The sequence below is a fragment of the Camelus dromedarius genome, chromosome 8 (assembly GCF_036321535.1).
Source record: "Camelus dromedarius isolate mCamDro1 chromosome 8, mCamDro1.pat, whole genome shotgun sequence".
NCBI classification, from domain to species: Eukaryota; Metazoa; Chordata; class Mammalia; order Artiodactyla; family Camelidae; genus Camelus; species Camelus dromedarius.
The window spans coordinates 41228636-41246758 of NC_087443.1; the positions used below are offsets into that span (position 1 = coordinate 41228636).

The 18123-nt window shown below is 41.8% G+C and overlaps 1 protein-coding gene across 22 annotated transcripts in view; it reads left to right on the plus strand.

The window, feature by feature from the left end:
- The window catches only part of ANK3 (ankyrin 3), a 594595-nt gene that overhangs the window by 479424 nt on the left and 97048 nt on the right, over positions 1-18123 (plus strand). For 12 of the 22 annotated variants that reach the window (XM_064488140.1, XM_064488143.1, XM_064488142.1 and 9 more), the window contains 2 exons: positions 10094-10147; positions 16958-17081. In XM_064488140.1, the coding sequence (XP_064344210.1) occupies positions 10094-10147; positions 16958-17081 (178 nt within the window). Of the gene's footprint in view, positions 1-10093; positions 10148-15251; positions 15664-16957; positions 17082-18123 lie in introns of those variants that run through there. The other 10 variants (XM_064488152.1, XM_031461259.2, XM_031461268.2 and 7 more) reach the window with 2 other exon arrangements.

The window sequence follows — 18123 nt, forward strand, 5'->3', positions numbered from 1 at the left end:
TTCTTTCTTTTTCTCTAAAACATCAACTCTATGTTTATCTCCATTTCTCCCTTACTGGATAATATTTGTCATCTTTAGAACTCTACAGTTAATATGCCTTAATGTCATATTATATTTCACTGCCTTCTTATGAAACATTTTCAGAGTAATTTCTCATGTGCAGAAAATAAAAGTGATGTTCTCACAAAGATGTGTATACACACAAAATATGATATCAAAAGTACATTTTCAAATGAAATTATTATGAAATACAATATGACAATCACAGACCTAAAAATTTGTTAGTTTCTAACAGAATATCCCAAAATAGCTGCATGGATGAGAGGCCAAGTTTGAATGGACAATGGAACAACCTTATACATATGAAAAACTAATTTCAAAAAAGAAATTTTGAATCTCTTAATTGGAAGATGATTCATTTAGCTGTTTAACTAGGAATGGCAATCACTTACTTTAGATTTATCTCAGCTTGGGAATTTGAACTTAATAAGCAAATTTTAATTCTCATTTTGTCCATCTTTCTTTAAACTTGGTTCTTGCTTTATGGGTGTGTCCATGGGCTGTTGGAATCAAATGGCTTTTGATTTCATAAGGTTGTAGACTTTAATGTTGAAAAGGGGTTGGTTAAAGGTCACTCAGTCTGAGCAACAACCACCAGGTGCTGAAATTACCTGTAGAGGAACCTCTGTTAGGACATCCTTTGCCTCAATGATGGGAATTCCCTAATTCCCAGGTTGCCTGTTCCATGTAAACAACTCTCACTTTAAAAATTCTTTATCATTTATTCATCCTTTTCATTGATTTAGGCTTTTACTCACTGATTCAGGCTCTCATATATTTGTCACAATTAGAGCAAAATATGCCTCTTCCATGTAACAATCCTTCCAATATTTAAAAACACTTTTCATATTTCTTCTCAGTGTTTTCTCCTCCAGACGAATTATCACCAATTCCTTCCACTGTTCCCTTACCATCATGGTCAGTCTTCAATGTACATTTCAGTGTGTCTGCACCCATCTCAAACTGGGGTGGCCAGAACTAAACACCATATTCTAGGAACAGTCTGATCAAAGCAGAGTATAGCAGGGTTGTTGTTTTAGAAGCTATTGTATTGGAAGATATTAAAAATCTATGAAGATTAAGATATTTTTGAGGTTATAATATATACTTAACTTGACTCATGTTAATATTATTGTCAGCTAATGTCCCTAAATTTTGCTTCCATGAGCTCCAGTAAGCCACAATTAGCCCTATCATGTATTTATGTTATTCTCTGCTGCATGAACTAGCATTTCTGTTTTCCTCCAAATCCCACAACAAATCATTATGAAATTTTAATTCTACAAGAATCCCTAAATGGTATTTACTTCTGAGTCATTTGCCTGGCAGTCTTGCCAGCAGTTTGCCACTGTAGTTTGACTTGGAGCTGCCTGTTTCATGAAGCCCTCATGGATGGAGGCAAATTGTACTTCCATGGAACCACAGCATGTTGTGAATCTCTCTCTATAAGAACTAGTAAGACCCTAAAGTATCCCAGGTGATAAGACTATCAGCAGCTTTTAAAAGCAAAGAAAAATAATAAGTAATATATACTGCCAGTATTCCTCAAGAAAGAAAAGAAGAATGAATTTATAATATGGGAAAATATAATTTTAATCCTCAATTACAAAAATCAAATGAGTATTAAGGGAACAGTGCAAAGATAGTCTCTTTCCTCCTCTTTTCTCTTTTCCTTTTTCTTTGCTTTCTCCTCCTCTTTCTCCTTTTTCTTTGGTCCACTAAAAAGAACTTAGTAAAGGTGAATGTTTGGAATAATCTTGCAGAAAAAAATTTCAGGAAAACAAGGCTAGAAAATGTTATCAGTTAATGGCCTAGGAGAACAATGGAGCTAAGCTACAGAGTAGAACAAAGGTTGAAGTATTAGCACAGTGGAGATAAAGCTAAAAAAAAAAAAAAATTATCCAAAGCAGGTGATAAGCCTTACGTGGGTGTGGGACAGGCACTGGGTAAGCAGAGCTCCTGGGAGCGCCAGACCAATGGACAAATATCTTAATGCTCTTCTTTCTTCTTTCCCAGAAAATGCATTGCATGCATATAAAATTAATATACATGCAAAATTAATGTTGATTCTAGTACCACTTAGAGTCTTACATTTTGCAATTCAGTTTGCAATTAAAAAGAAAGACAAGAAAAGATGAAAGAGGGAGAGAGAAGAGGGAAGGAGGGAGGGAAGAAAGACAAAGGAGAGAGGAAGGAAGAGAAGGAGGGAGGGAGGGAGGAAAAATGGAAAACAAAGAAGCAAATGGGGAATTAAGATTCAAGTTGTCTTCTAGTTTGAATCCCCCTCCTAGGAGACTTCAGCGTTGGCTTTGGTTCAATGCTGATTTTAAATTGCAAATTCCTATAAAGTGTATTTTGTAAAAATTTAAAAATGTATAATAATGTTATTTTAGCTTGCAGAATTTTGGCAGGTTGTGTTATAGTAATAGGTTTAAAGAACTATAGATGGGGCATACTGAGAACTGGAATTAAGCCGTAGAAGATAAAAACCAAAATGGCAGCTCTGTGAACTGTGACTCTACTAAGCAGGTTTCCAAGACAACTGGGTGAGATAACCCTTGCTGGGAAGAATTGTTTAACTCTTAGCTACTTAGCACTTCTGGGAGGACTGCAAAATCTCTTACAGGATCAAATGCAGACACTGAATATGTAAAGAAAAAGTAAGAATCTAAGTACACATGTGGTAGAAATTATTATCAGACATTGCATAACTGCATGCTGCTGTCTGCAATGAAGTCAGAGTGAAATATCGGAAGCAGAGGCCTTCTGCTGTAGCCCCGGAACCTAGCACTGTGCCCGGCACACAGCAGCCCTGCTGCATGTATTTGGACAGCTGCATCACAGTGGAGGGAGACTCAAGGGGAGGATAGTTTTCCAGGCTCTGAGAACAGTCAGGATGGAGAAAATCTGCCTGCCAGGCTCCTGTTTCCTTCCATTAAACCCCTTCTTCTGAGACAGCCCGAGGCTCTGTATTGAATCAATAAACAGGTTTATAATGATTCTCCCAAGGGGCATCTGCATCTCAGAGAAGTTAGTGAATCTAAAAGAATTTCCAGCTAAAGAAAAAGATCTTTGGACAGAGACAGAGGCGTCTGTTCTAAAAGAGTCAGTCCTACTTCGGGTCGCCTGTCTTTGGAATTGGAATTGTTTAGTGATCTTCAGCCACACTGCCCATTTACCCAGCTCTGTACTTGACGTTTCCATTTAGAGTCTCAGAGATATCTTAACTCATCCTAAACATACCCCGCAAAACACTCTCTTCCCGCCCTTCTCCATCTCAGGAAATGGCTCCATCACCCAAGCCAAACCCTGTGGTTCTGTGCAGTCTCCCTTTTCTCACTACTCACAGCCAGTCCATCAGCAAGTCCTGCCAGCTCTGCTTCCAGAAACCATCCCACATCCCTCTTTTCCCCGCTGCCACCACCCTGATCCCACCTGCCAACACCCCTCCCCGGAATACTGCAGGAGCCTCTCTGTGTGTGTCCGCTTCTCCTCTGCCCCCCAGACTCGGCTTTCTGCACAGCATCTTCAGAGATCTTTTAAAAATGTAAATTGGATCGCATTATTCCCTTTCCCAGCTTAAAACCGTCCCAAGCTCATAACTATGTTTTTAAGATTCATTCATGTTGCTGCATATAATTATAGTTCACTTGTTTTCATTTCTATATAATATTCAATATGCCTGTATCATAATTAAGTTATCCATTCTACCACTGATGGAAATGTGAGTTGTTTCCAGTTTAGGGCTCTTGCAAACAAAGCTGCTACAAACCTTATAGATGTTTCCCGGTGTACGTTCGTAAATGTACATTTCTGTAGGGTATAATTCCAAGATTGTAGTTGCTGGGTTGTAGGTCATGCAAAGACAACAGAATTCATCAAAACCAGGTAGCATTAAGCTAGGACTATAAAATTAGATATTGAGGCTATAAAAAAGCCAGGAAAAGAATATCATAAAAAAGTGATGACCGTGAGGAGGGAGGAAGAGGCTGTGATGGGGATGGGAATGTGGTAGGTGGCCGCTGAGGTGCCAATGTCCTATTTCTTAACCTATATGATATTTATTTTAAAACAACCTGTTAAAATGTTGGTTTACATTGTATGTACTCATCTGCAGGTTTGCTGTATTTCTTGATAAAAGGAGCCACCACATCTAAATAATACAGATAAACCTTCCAAATACAAAACTAAAATTAAAACTTTCCAAGGCACTTGGAATACAACTCAGGGCCTTTCCATAGTCAATAAATCCTGTGTGATGTGGCCCCTGGCTACCCCTTTTCTAGTCTTCCATTCTCCTCTCAATCAAATTTTTTTATTTCTTCCTAATACTCATCTCAACATATTAGTCATTAATTGAAGAGGGCAGCAAACTTTTTCTGAAAAGGGCCAGTGGTTACTATTTTCAAATTTTCAGGCCATGTGGTCTCCACCCAACTATTTGACTCTGCCTTTGTAACCCAAAAGCAGCCGGAGACAATGTCTAACCAAAGAAATGGGCATGGCTGGGTGACAGTAAAACTTGATTTACGAAAATAAGCAGTAGGCTGAATTTTGCCCAGGCTCTAGTTGGCCACCTTGTGATTAATTTTATTTTCTTTCCAACTAGACTGTTAGCTCTATGAGAGCCAAGCCGTCTTTAGCACTGTCATGGCACTTGGGAAATACACATATAATTCCTCATTCATGGGGGAGTGAGTGTACCCACTGGCTTACCTCCACACACTTCCCTGTGTCTCTGTCCCTCCACAGGATTCCCTATAAATGGACACTCTCAACATCATAAACAGGGTACTTACCATTTATTGAGCCCTTATGTGCTGGGCATTAAACTAGGTACATTTCATGCATGATGTCATTTAACCCTTGTGGTGACCCTCTAGGTTAGAGCCATTGGTATTCGCATTTTATAGATGTGGAAAATCAGTTTCAGCAAGGTTAAGGAACTTGATCCAGATCACACAAGTCAAGGCAGGGGCTGATACTCAAATCTGTCTCTTTAACCTCTACTCTGACATCCATGGTGCTTGGTAATTCAGGTAAGGGCCCCACAACTATTGAATTATTCTAGGTTTTAAATGAGATCGTGTATTAAGTTTAGCCCAGAGATCTCAGGGAATGTTAGTTACAAGACACCTTATCTTGCTTAATTTTCTCGAAGTAGTTGAGAGCATCAGTGGTACTTTCATTACTCCTAATATACAGCCAGTCCTAATTCAAAGCCCTAATTTAAAGTTGTAATAGTCCTGATTTACATTAAGAATTCTGAGGCTCAAAGAGTTTAAGGTATTTGTTCAGGTTCACATAGCCAAGGAAACTGGAATTTGGTTTTTTCCACTTTCTACTCAATGAGATGTTGTAAGAGAACAGATAAGGAAATGCAAAAGAAAGGGAGATTTCTGAAGCCCTCAAGAGGGAAGTGTTTTACAGAACAGACGGAATGTGGACAAGCAGAGATTTGGGGTGGGTAGAAGGGTGGGGACTGGAAACCAGTGTTCTAAGTTCAGGAAAGTGTTTGGTCACAGCATCAGGGACAGGAAGCAGAGGACACCACAGAGGAGCTGGGCATGAAGCAGGGGAGCCAGGCACTGGCCTGGAAGAGGACCCCAGGACAGGGTGCTGGGAGGAGGGGGAACAGTTCTAGAAAACTCCAGGCACGCTGACATTTTAGAAGAGGAATGCTAGAGAATATGAAGAGGGCGTGGTGAACGGTGGAGGGAGAAACCCAGAAGAGTGGGTTCCCATGGGCACCATGGAAGGAACAGTCAGATGAGCACAGGCAGTTTGGGGATCCCTGGTGACCTCAACAGCTGCCACATCCATGACATCGCGGATATAAACACAGAATAGAGTAGCTCTAATGTAGTGTAAGTATATATATATTTTTTCTCCAAGAAGCCATGACAGAGGAGTAGCCTGCAGAATGAGTGGGGACAGGAATTGTTAGAATTCTGAGGTGGAGGGAATGAAACGCATTTATTCACCAAAAACCATAGGTGCTCTTTTCATTTGCCCAAAACAAGTTGTAATTTCGAATAGGATTTCTGCCTCAGTTCCGATTATTTCAGTCTCTGCCCGTCTACCTGGAAGGTCTGACCTGCTTCATGCAGAAGTAGGGTCCTCATCTGGCCACCCCTACCCCTGCCCCACACTGGGATTCTTACTCCGAAAAGAAGAAAGTGGAGGGTGAGAGTGGGGAGCATCAGCACTGAGAATGGCCAGGGGGTCGGGGGGTAGTGAGCGGAGGAGGGCTTGGAACAGGAGGGGTTGGAGAAGCAGGGGCAGATGTTACAAACGCGAAGGGGTGGGCTGACCACCGGGCCCAGAAGCTCAGTGAGGATGAGAACGGTCAACAGGCCCGGCCTGGCTTGACCTTGTATGTCCACACTGATTAGGTAGAGACAGGGAACATAAAACAAACCAGTAACAGGTGTTTGTTGCTGTGCACAGTGTAAAGGAGTTTGGGTATAAGGGAAGGAAGAGGCCAAATCCTCACCCACAAAGGGCACATAACACTGGTACTGCTACACCTGGGGACAGTGAGGGTCTTCCTGCTTTGCACACATGGTCCTTATACACCTGCGTGATGTAGAGCCAAGACCAATGAGGTCTGGATGTGGGGTTGCATCTAGACATATATATAGCTGAGAAAGAATGAACAGAAGGAACCAGCTGGCACAACACGGCCATCTTGAATTTAGCAACCTAATTTCTCTGTAGGTAAGAACTGTTTTAGTGCCTGATTTCACAGAGCTAGTGTGTGGCTAGGAATTTACTCATTGTCTAACCTTTAAAAGTGACATCGATTTTCAGATAACGAGAACAGTGTAAGTGACCTTGTACGCCTCTCTACCGGCCTCCTGTCTCTGGTCTTAAGTGTTGATTTGACTAAGTCAGTGTAACGTCTAATCTTAGATGACTGAGGGTAATTTCTGGATTAGGGTCAAGGAGTACTGATAAAAATAGGAAAAAATTATAGTGTCTGTCCCAACGTTGTCTTTTTCTACCTCTTCACGGGAAAGACGCAGAATTCTTTTCCCTTTCTGGGATGGGTTTGTTTATTAACCCAACCGAGAACACAGGGGACGTTTTTTTCGTTGCTGCATCTGGAAAGGTTCCAACACTGAGTCATGCGTGCTTCCTTTAGTGACTATATCTAGCCTGGATTAAGGAACAGTAAACTGCTATAGAGTTTTTAAAAAGAAGCACATCTAGCCACAAAGAACAGACTAACATTTAAGAGGAAAGAACCAAATTGACTTCGTACTCTTTAAAAAAAAAAGAATCAGCCGGAGCAGAAAGAGTGGTCTGTTTTGTGGGATAACAGCAACTGGTTTCTATCACTGCTTAAGAAATGTGCAAACTTTGCCATTTAAGCCCGTTTCCTTTTTGGCCACCTATGAAGCCAGCATCTTGGGAGCACCTGGAGTTAGAGGAAGGAGAGAAAGGACACAGCAGCTGGCCCTCCCACGAGAGGTACCCGAGTCCCTTAAAATGACACACGCTTCTTTGGTCTTCTCAAGACCACCTCGGTCACCCGTTACTCATCTAGTCATTTTCTCAGCTTACCCCATTGCCCTCCCATCTTTTGAGAAGGGAAGCAAGAAAATAGTATATTCCAGAACTTAGTTTATGTTTTGAAAGGACAACCAACTGGCTCCCGGAGATGCTGGAAAACAAAGGGTTAAAGTGAAGGCACCAGCACCTGCTCACTCCTGACTTCAGGGCAGGTGGAGGGCAGAGGGGGCAGGAGAGAGGCTCACTGCATTCTTCACCTGGGGCTTACTCAGAGGTGATGGAGTCCCCGCTTCTCCAGTCCAACCCGGAAGTGCCCGTGCACACACAGGAGCCTCTTGGAGTAGGTGGCACAACTCCGTCGTCTGCATGTCACCTCCTTCCTTTTAGCAGTTTCTCAGAATATTCACAGGAGACCTTGCTTAATACAAGTTCTTGCTCCAAACTGCAAAGTGAAAGGTGAAATGCATGCAGATTTGGAATCTAGGTAGCTTTCCCATTATTTATTGTGTGACTCCAGGTTAGAGTGAGCTCAGTGTCCCAATACCCCCAATAGCTCTCCTCCTTCCTACTCCTGCTTTTTTGCTTTTCTGAGTGTGCAAATACCAGGAAATTGAGGGAAAAGACATGTGAGCAAATACAGTCATTTGGATTCTTGATGATGAGAATTTATTGTGTAAACATTAGGGGAGAGATATATCTTATTATTAAGGTTTTGAATTGATAGAAAACTTTCTCTTCAAAATTACTTATTTTAAAAAGATCACCTGTATTTTTATGTTCCTTATCTGAACCTTCGAAAAATAAAATATGCTGAGTCTCCTTTGTCTCTAAAGGGGTTAATAATAGCATGGAGTTGCTGTGAAGATGAAAAAATATGATACACGTAAAGCATTTAGAACAGTGACCAGCATGTAATTGACTGGGTGCTCAGTAAATGCAGTCCCTCTTGATCAGGTGGATACCGCTCTGTGTCCTGCTTCCTGGTGTAGGGTTAGAATTAGGCCAGCAGAGCACGGGAGGAAGACGGAGAGCTTTGAGTTTAGGTCCCCAGTTTAAAAACAAAAACAAAAAAACAACGTGACTTGGCAAAGTCGTTGTATTGTTACCCACTGAGGGATGTATGTTTCTTGTTACTTGGATGGCAATGTTATTCTAGAATCCAATTTCACAGGCCCTGACATGTGACCCAGCCAGCCCATTTCCTACAACTCAGTTGCCTGTGACTTTCGTAAAGCTGGCTGCTCGCTGTTCTCCAGCTTTCCTGCTCTTTCCCTTGGGACGCATCCTCTGGCCGGGAATGGCCAACTGCCTGTTTCTACTCTTCTCTCCCCGTCTTTACTCACACACCCTCCACTCAGCATCTACCAGATCTCCGCGGTCCAACGTGCCGCCCTTGTCCTTTGGGCTCTGGTACTGCTTTGTAACTTCCGTTGCACACCCTCTGCCCCTGTGGTGTGATAGGGAAGAGGGTGGGTTCTGCATCCTAACTGCGTGGGTTCTAATCTAGACTCTACCGCTAACTAGCTGTGTGAGTTTTGACAAGTAACGGAACCTCTCTGAATCTGTTTTTCTCATCTATAACCTGGAAATAATAGTACCTGTTCCTAGGATTGAGGATTCAGTGAGCTGTGCATATGAAATGCTCAGTTAGCACAATGCCTTGCACATTCAAAGCACGAAATAAATCCCAGCCAGCAGGAGGAGGACAGCATTTGTGCTATTGTTTGTGTCTTGGTCTTAACTTCTCTACTAGAGACTAAATGCCTCAAAGGCAGTAGTTGGCTTGACTCCTAAGGTAGGTTGTAGCCCAGGGCTGTACCGTCTCACCACTCCAAGTGTGGTTTGACGTCACCTGGGGGCTTGTCATACGCGCAGAATTTCAGGACCGGTGGAATCAGCATCAGCATTTTAGCAAGGTCCCCAGGTGATAAAATACAGACCTTGAAATTTGAGAAATACTGTGCTCGTTCAGGAACTCAGTTGCTGAAGCTGATACTTTGGTTATGTTCACAGTTGCCACTAGGAAAACGGACACTGAATTGTTGAGAATCAATACTGCCATTAGGTCACTGTCATTTATTTGTAAGGAGCCTTTAGACCCAGTGGTTCTCAAAATGCGGTCCCTGGACCAGCAGCATCAGATTCACCTGGGAATTTGCATTGTTAGAAATGCAAGTTTTCAGGTGATTCTAATGCATCCTATAGGTTGGGAATCACGCTTTAGAACACTGGGAAGCTACCAGAAGTACCACATCAATAATGCACATCTTCCTCTTCCTGCCTCTTATTCCATCTCTTCTCTTCCATCTCTTAAAGAGGCAAGTAAGGTTGAACACCATATTATTTTCTCACCGTGTTTTCTGGATACTTGCTGGTGCACATACACAACTTATTATCTACCTGGCAGACTGATGTATGTCAAAATACCTTTTCTGGTGTATGGGACACACAGCCTGTATGACTTACCTGCAGTCCATGTGTTTTGTTTTGTTAATTTTATTCATTTTTTGAATAGGTGATAGATGCACATGGTATAAAATTCCCAAGGTACAAGTGTTTACGGTGAAAAGTAAGTCTCCCTCTCTCTTGCTCCAATATAGTTCCCTTCCCCATAATCACTGACCTTTCAGTGCACATATGTATTGAGCACCTACTATGTGCCAGACATTGTTCTGGGCACTGGATATGGAACAAAACAGACAAAAGCTTGCCTTTGTGGAGCTGACTTGTAGTATTTGTTCAATAGCAGAGAGTATTGCAGTAGCTACAAGTAGGGCTCTGTAGTCAAACCAGCTGATTTTGAATCCAGTTTTCCCCATGTTCTACGTGACCTTGACCTATTTTTTTCCATCACTGTGAACTGGGTTCTCTTTATCTTGAAACAAACAATTCTATAAGGTTGCTGTGAGAATTAATGAAATAATACTTTAAAAGCACCAAACAGTGCCCAGAACATAGTAAATGCTCAATAAATATTGGTGTTGATGATAATGATGTGATTAGTCTGCTCTTCTGTAATGTAGATGAGACACGGCTGAAGGATTTCTTTTCCCAAAGGTTTTCATTTCTGCTCTTTGCCACATGATGATCAAAAAAAAAATCACCTTTTTTTTTTCAAATAAGCACAGTAAATTTGTCTTCTAAATTCTGATCATTAACTGCTTGTCTGCAAGACTATTTGCTGAGTTCTATTAAGTAATCAACTCCTACTCATTAGACTATAGAGAGTATGTTCCTCTTTATTCTTTTTAATCTAGGTTTTTTTAAAATCCCATGTCATTTGGCGGTTTTCTACTATCAATTTATTTAGAGCTGTTTTGTACTATTATTTTCAACTTTATAATTTTACAAAGTGCATACCTAGAGGGAATTCTGCATTTCACATCAAAGGAATTAAGCACTTCAGACCAAAGTTCTGACAATATAATTTGGTATAGTTACCTTAAGGAACACTGTTTATTATTCTAGTCTCCAGCTAGTTGGGAAAACAAGTTTCAACCCCTTGAAAAGAAACAAAAGTATTCCTTAGAGATGATCTTAAGATGGAAAAGATTAGAAGAAAATTATATGCAAAAAAAAAAAAAAAAAAAAAGAAGAAGAAGAAAGAAAAAAGAGAGGGAAGAAACTCTTGGGGCATGAAAATATTTTTCAATATTAAGCCAAGACCTGTTTCATTTTTGCAGCATTAAAAAATTATTAGTGGGCATAGTGAAAGATTGCAAGGAATCTGGGTTAGGTGTATTCCCCCATGTACTGACACTGGACCTCACGGAGTCTAAGAGGGAATGAGACACCTATTTGACCAACCACAGTCCTGATGATCATTTAATGTATTCCCTTTCTGTCTTTCACTACTTTGTCCCTCATTCTATTTTGTATTATTTCCTGGTAGACAAAGTGTACAGATCTTTGAAAGGTGGATTGTAGTCCAGGAAACCTCTCTTAATCTAGTCATGATAGGAGGGTTAGGACTAGGAAGAGGGGCTAGCTGGGAAGTTGAAGTGAAATGCCTTTTATTTGGTGAATGGTGGGATTCACCATTGGTGGATTGGTGTGTTTTGTGTTCCTCTTTAAACATTTTCCAGCCTCTGGTATTTTATTGTCAGAAATGGATTCTCAGTAAGAACCTCAGTGCTCATAATTTTGAGAGGCATAAAGTCCACCCCAAATAGTGAGGCCTCCTCTAGCGGCATTTGCCGGGGTGCTTCTCCCGGACTTCACACTAATCAGCCATATAATGCAGTGCGGAGCTAACTCTGATTGATTATGGATGCATTAACCAACCAGCGAGTGACCGCTCTGCCTTACCTTTGGAGCTTGTCATTTCTCATTCCCCTCTGTTCCCTGTACTTACTACAAGGTCACAATCCTCCTCTAAACTCAGTGGTTTAATTTATCATCATCATCTCCCATGGTGGTACAAGTTAACGGGGCTGAGCTGGGTTCTTGAGCTCTTTCAGAAGACAGCAGTCAGAGATTAGCTGAGGCAGGAGTAACACGGCGGGATGTTCAATGTGGCGCCATCATTCAAGGGTCTGTCACCTCAGCTGGGGTGGCTGGGACAGCTGAGAGCTGACTGGCATCTCTCTCTGTGCTGCCTCTCCATACGGCTAGCTTGCCTTGCTTTACACCTTTACACAAGGGACCTCGTGGTAGTCAGGTTTCTTGCATTGGGATTGACTTCCCCTGAACAAGTATTCTAAAGAGACTCAGGCCAAAAATGCAAGGCGTCTTTGAACTCAAAGTCATGTAAAATCACTTCCCCTGCATTTTATTGTTCAAAAATTGAGCCAGCCCAGACTTAAATAAGGGCAGTCCACAAGGCATGGATACAGGGAGACTTGGCTTATTGGATGGGGTGGAGAGGGCATCTTCAACACCAGCTACCACACCCTCTTTGCCAGAAAATAGTCACCTTTATCTTTAACACAACGGTTACTCCCCTGCACCAAACACTTCTAAGAAACATAAACCCACACAAGTACTTAGTAAGTGAAAATGTGTTTTTTGGTAATATATATTTTTTAACTAAATGTATTTGAAATTGTTTGAGTGTTGTCCATTCATAGAATTATTTTTGTTGGCTTATCCACCTTTGTACCTGTTGGTCAGAAGCCACTACTAATCAAAATATTTTCGGATTATAGAATGTGCAGTTAATAAGACACTCAATACAGGTCATCTCATACCTTTCTAATGTTTGGTATAGTGGTATGTTGTACTTACTGTACAATAATTATAGAATATTTTGTTTATTGCAATGAGAGTGAGCTAGTTGCATTCATTCATTTAGTCAGTCAACAAATATTTGTTGCATGCCTGTGATGAACCAGACCCTGTGTTAGGCATTGGAGAGTAGAGACGTGAGCTGCTGTGGGGAATTTTGCCTTCATCACTATCAATAGAAGCATTTTAAATACTGTCTACATGATTCATGCATTCGGATGTTTGCACACTAAAGAAAGCTGTGTTCCTGAATAACACTAACAGTGCTGATTAGACCCTTTCTTTGTGCATTATATCATTTCATTCCCCCAGGAGGTCTTAGGATAGAGGCAGAGTTGTTACCCCAGTTTAGTAGAGGCTGAAACTGTGATTCAGAGTAAACTGTATTCCGAAGGTCACCTCATCAGTAAGTGATGAAGCTTAAATTTGCATCCAGGGCACCTACTATGCAAAACTGCATTAAAATAACAGCATTGCCTTTTTTTCTGAATTCCATGCCTTTTAAGAAATGTTTCCACCATTCTAAAATGATAAGTGCATAATTATGTGATGACTATGACTTAATAGTGGTAGGACTATTTTAATTAATCTTGGCCAAATGAATTGACAGCTCCCACCTCCTTCTTAACTCTGGGCTTCTTTTGGTTTTGTAGTGACCATTTCTGAAGCCTAAGAAGGATGTATAGAAAAAGAATAGAAACGTAATTTTACTGTATACCATCATCCAGCTTGACTTGCCAAGAGAGTACAAAGTTGTGGCATGTGAGTGGGGAAAAAAGTGAAACCACTAACCTCTTTACCAAAAGCAATCAGCGATTCCAAAAATTTTTTATCAAGCACTTACAATATGGCAGGCCCAGGAAAATTTTGGGTTCCTGGTTTGGGTTCTCAGTGTCCAGTGGGAGGGACAAGCAGATGTTTTTGCTGGCGATACACTTTGGTAAGGGAAGCCCTTGTTGGGGACACCTAACTTAGGATGGTGAGTAGAGGGTTGGGAGAGTTCTAGAGAGAGTCAAAGATTGGAGAAGTTACTCAGGTAAAGAAGAGGAGTAAAGGTCCCATTAGGGAGTACAGTGTATGCAGTGGTTCAAAGTCTAAAGATTTTCAGGAATTCTAGGGACTGAAAGAATTGGGGATAACGGAAGGGCAGGATCAGTGTGGAGGAGGGCCAGAGAGAGGCATGTGGAAAACAGATTAACTTTCAGAGATTTTCTCCATTTTAACCACAACTTCCCCTTCTGTTCTTTACAGAGTTGGAAGTGATTCTTTTTCTTATGTTTGTATTATTTTTGGAATATTTTTCCGTATGTACCAGGCATTATAAGTGGCTTCCCTTCTATTTGTGTATTTACAACGTTGCTTACAGCTAGGCCGATCAAATTAAAGCACCAGGTGTCACATCGTCTTAATGCTGGATAAGTCATTCTTTACGCATTTATCTGGGAACCGCAAATCCGTTCCCCACCTCATCAGTTCTACAGATCCACATTTCTGTATATGTAGGTAACAATCCAAGAGATAGAGGCCACATCATGAAAAAGAACGGCAAAGCACTAACTTTCTCAAGGTAATCTCAAACCCCTTTGCACTTTCTAGCCCAATTCTCCAGCTCTCCTGAGAAAAAGCCACTGAAATTGCCTCTCCAGTGTACCCAGATGGAGGATGCTGGAGTCCCGCTAGGTTCTTCGTCCGCTGCCAACAGAAACAGGGTGGAGCAACCGAGAAGGGAGGCCAGGAGCCCCGGGAGAGGGAGGGGTGTAAGGGCGCAGGGACGGAGCGGAAGCCCCTCGCTGCCTCCGCCCCTCGCAGCAGAGACCTCCCCGGCCAACCCCAGCCCCCTCCGCTTCGCCCCGTCTGCGCAGACCTCCCCAGGAGGGAGGGCCAGTTAGTTCCTTTGATAAGAATACGTACCAAAAAAAAAAAAAAAAAGCAGAACACCCACTCCCTTTCACCAGAGTGTCTCTCCCCCTACTCCTTTCCTCAAACTCTGCATAAAAAGCCCCAGTGATGAGTGCGTTCTCAAGCACTTCTTGGATTGCTGTGGGAATCACTGCTGCCTCCCTCTGCCCGCAGTTTCACAACCTCAACTCAAGGGCAGGCCCTCCCTCCCTCTCTTTTTCCCCCTCTCCTTCCACCTGACAGGGACCATAAATAACCCAGGCTCCTGGTGTTCCCAGCTGAGAACAAAGTTAAAGTTTGCCTGGAGCTGCCTGCCACTCCCTGCCCAGGCCAATTCTTTGTTTCTCCCTCTGTTTTCCCTCTACCTGGGTTGGCCGTTTCTTCTTTCGTGTGTCGGAGAAGAGTCGCCCCCCAATTACATGCAGTAGCTCGCTGGCCCTCCCTAGGCTTAAGGCTGTCTCGGTTACCCGGGTAGGCACCGGGCATTGGTATCAAATTACCGAAAGTCTACACTGGAGCAGTCCTCATATTTACATACAAATAACTCCAGGGCTTGCATTTATGTCACCATTCGGTCCTGCTAGAGGCTTGCCAGAGGAGCTTTTAATCCAATCAGAAGGAGCTTTAAAAGGATGTCTGCGGAGTGATCAAAAAGGATCTTAATCTCAATTAAATGTAGCCAGATTTTGTTCTTTTTTTTTTTTTTTTCTTCATCTGAACTATTGAAAATCACTGAACACTGATGAGTAGGAAAAGATGTGTAATTCCTCAGTTGCCTACAAGGAGACGGAGATGCTGAGAGGAACTCAGAGGTGGTGGTGAAGACGGTGGATCCAACCCAGGGATTGGTTTGTTTGGGCTGATTTGGAGCTAGATTCTAAATCACTGCTTAAGGAATTCCTGGAAACATCAGTGAAACACTTGATCAGCCCAGCCTGGTGGAAATGGCTTTACCACAGAGTAAGCTCTTTCTTTAAGTCCTACTTGGTGTGTGCTGTTTTTGTTTCATAGGTAGTGAATGTGCAAATAGCCCAGCTGTACAGAGTTACTTAAAATAATCCCTTGGTACCGGGTGGCAGTAGAAAGTTGATCTGTTTAGTTTTTACATTTGCAAAAACGGTAGTTGATAGTGTATTTTTAGACTTGATTGGTAGTTTAAAAGCTGAGCTCTTGTGGTTTGCTGAGTTTGAAATGAGTGGAAATTATAAATGGTACTGAATGGAGGATTGGAAAATGTAGCTGGAGTGGGTGAAATCACTTACCTTGGAGAAAACATAACATACATGCCTTTGAATGTTGCTCGGCCAGCCAAGCTGGTGTCCGGAAAGAGGACATAAGTCATGAAAAGGAGATAGGGTTTGCCTGTTTGCGAAAGGAACTTTTCCACAGCCAGTGCTACGTTTTGAGAAGGATGGGAAACGTCCCAGAGGGCAAAAGGCATTTGGAAAACCTGCCCTGTCACTCCTGGAATGTGGTTTTTCCGCGTGAGGTCATGTTATGCATGTGTAGCTAGTAAAAGTATTTTACGCAATTAACTCTTTGTGTAGACGGTTAAAGAACAATTTGTATAGTCCTTCTTTCAACCTGCTGACGCCCCAGCTTGATCTCCAGGGAAGGCAGAGCTGCTTTCCCAGCAGGGTTCAAGCTATATGGGCAACTGGACTGAGTTGTTAATGTGATAGATTTCGAAACAGTGTGAAATTAATGTGTTTCAAGGTTTCCCGGATGAGCAGTTACAGTTCAGATTAAATAACTTGCTACTTACTTTCTTACATAAAAAGCCAATTGAAATCCTGGGTGTGAGAAGACCATTTTAAAGAAAGTTCGCTCCCTTCCCATATATAATTTCCAGAACGGTAAGGAAGAGGTGCCTCTTATTTTGCAACCCAGGTCCATTCAAACAAGCTGCCCTCATCATGGTCAGGTCAGGAGAACGTGAGCGGACATAACAGATCTACCTTTTTGGTAGGCTGGGGTTTGAGGTAGGGGTGAAGGTGTTGGGGGAAATTTTTTTAAATTGATGCTTAATGCCAAGGGCTCTTTCTGCTACTTAAATTCGCTCTTGAAATTATGAACTAACCTCTGTCTATACTTTTTCCTTCTAAATGGCAGTTACAAATATTATCCAGGGGCTGGGGGAAGTGAATATGTGAAAATGGGTGACTTGCTAATGACCAGAGGAGCAGTTTTCTTCACCATGGACACGTCTTCAAAAGGGAAGCTTCTGACGTCGGCTTGCTTTGTATATCCGCAGGTGAAGATGCGATGACAGGGGACACTGACAAGTATCTTGGGCCACAGGACCTTAAGGAACTGGGCGATGATTCTCTGCCCGCAGAGGGCTACGTGGGCTTCAGTCTGGGGGCCCGTTCTGCCAGGTATTTTATTGTTGCTCTTTTTCCATAGTTAATTTTAAACAACCATGATTTGTCATAAACCGAAATCATTTTCATTTTTCCCATTACCCCCAAATGTGCTCTTTGGATGAGGCTGTGAATTTGATGAAATGTTCTCCGCTCCAGTATACACACGCTGCTGTTTTCTTTTGTGGTTTTCAGTCCTTAGTTTTATGTGATTGAACATGTTAATTGTTTGTTCTTTTTTTCCCCACCTTTAAGTCGTGCTTCAAGCATAATAGCAAAAGAGCTCACTGAGCAAACTGGGAGAACCAATCTCAGCCACATGTTTCAAAATTAAATTTTGTTCTATAGTGAAAGAAAAATCCTATTTTCCAATAAGTAAGAAACTTTGGTGTTTGCCCACTCTTCTCTCTTCGTTGCTGAGAGAACAGTTTATGATGAAGACTTAAACGAGAGCATTCTTGGGGAAAAATTACATACTGTTTACTGGAATTGTCTACCAACTGTTGGAGTAGCTCTTCGAAAACTATGCCATTAGTTTGTTTACAAGGGACAAGTTAAGAGTGAAACTGTGACTTAACCAAAAGTCACAGGCACACGGTGGCACATTTAACACTTAAAACTGAAGCATCAAACTTGTATGTGGAAAACCTTGGTTTCAGCCTGACATTGGTTGAAAGAAAAGGATTGGACATTTGGACATTTCTTTTCCCTGGTTGGATTAACAGCATGTTTGCTGACAGTCAGGTTATTTTAAAGCTAATAATTAAACCTCTAAGCCAGAGCCCTGGGGACATTTTCCTATAGTTTAAGGACCTGTTGTAAAAAGTTTCACTGTCCGATAGTAAATGGCACTTCCCACAAAGTAAACCTGGGAGTTTTTTCTCAGTGTTGATGTGGCTAGTGTAGATGCTGAATTGATTTTAATTTGAGTTCGTCTTTTTTTTTTTTTAAATAGAATTTGGAACCTCATGTAACTTAGGAGAATTTTTGCTTTATAAATATATTTATAAAAGGCCTTGAAATCTTACTGTAGCAAGTATCACTAATAAGTCAGGAA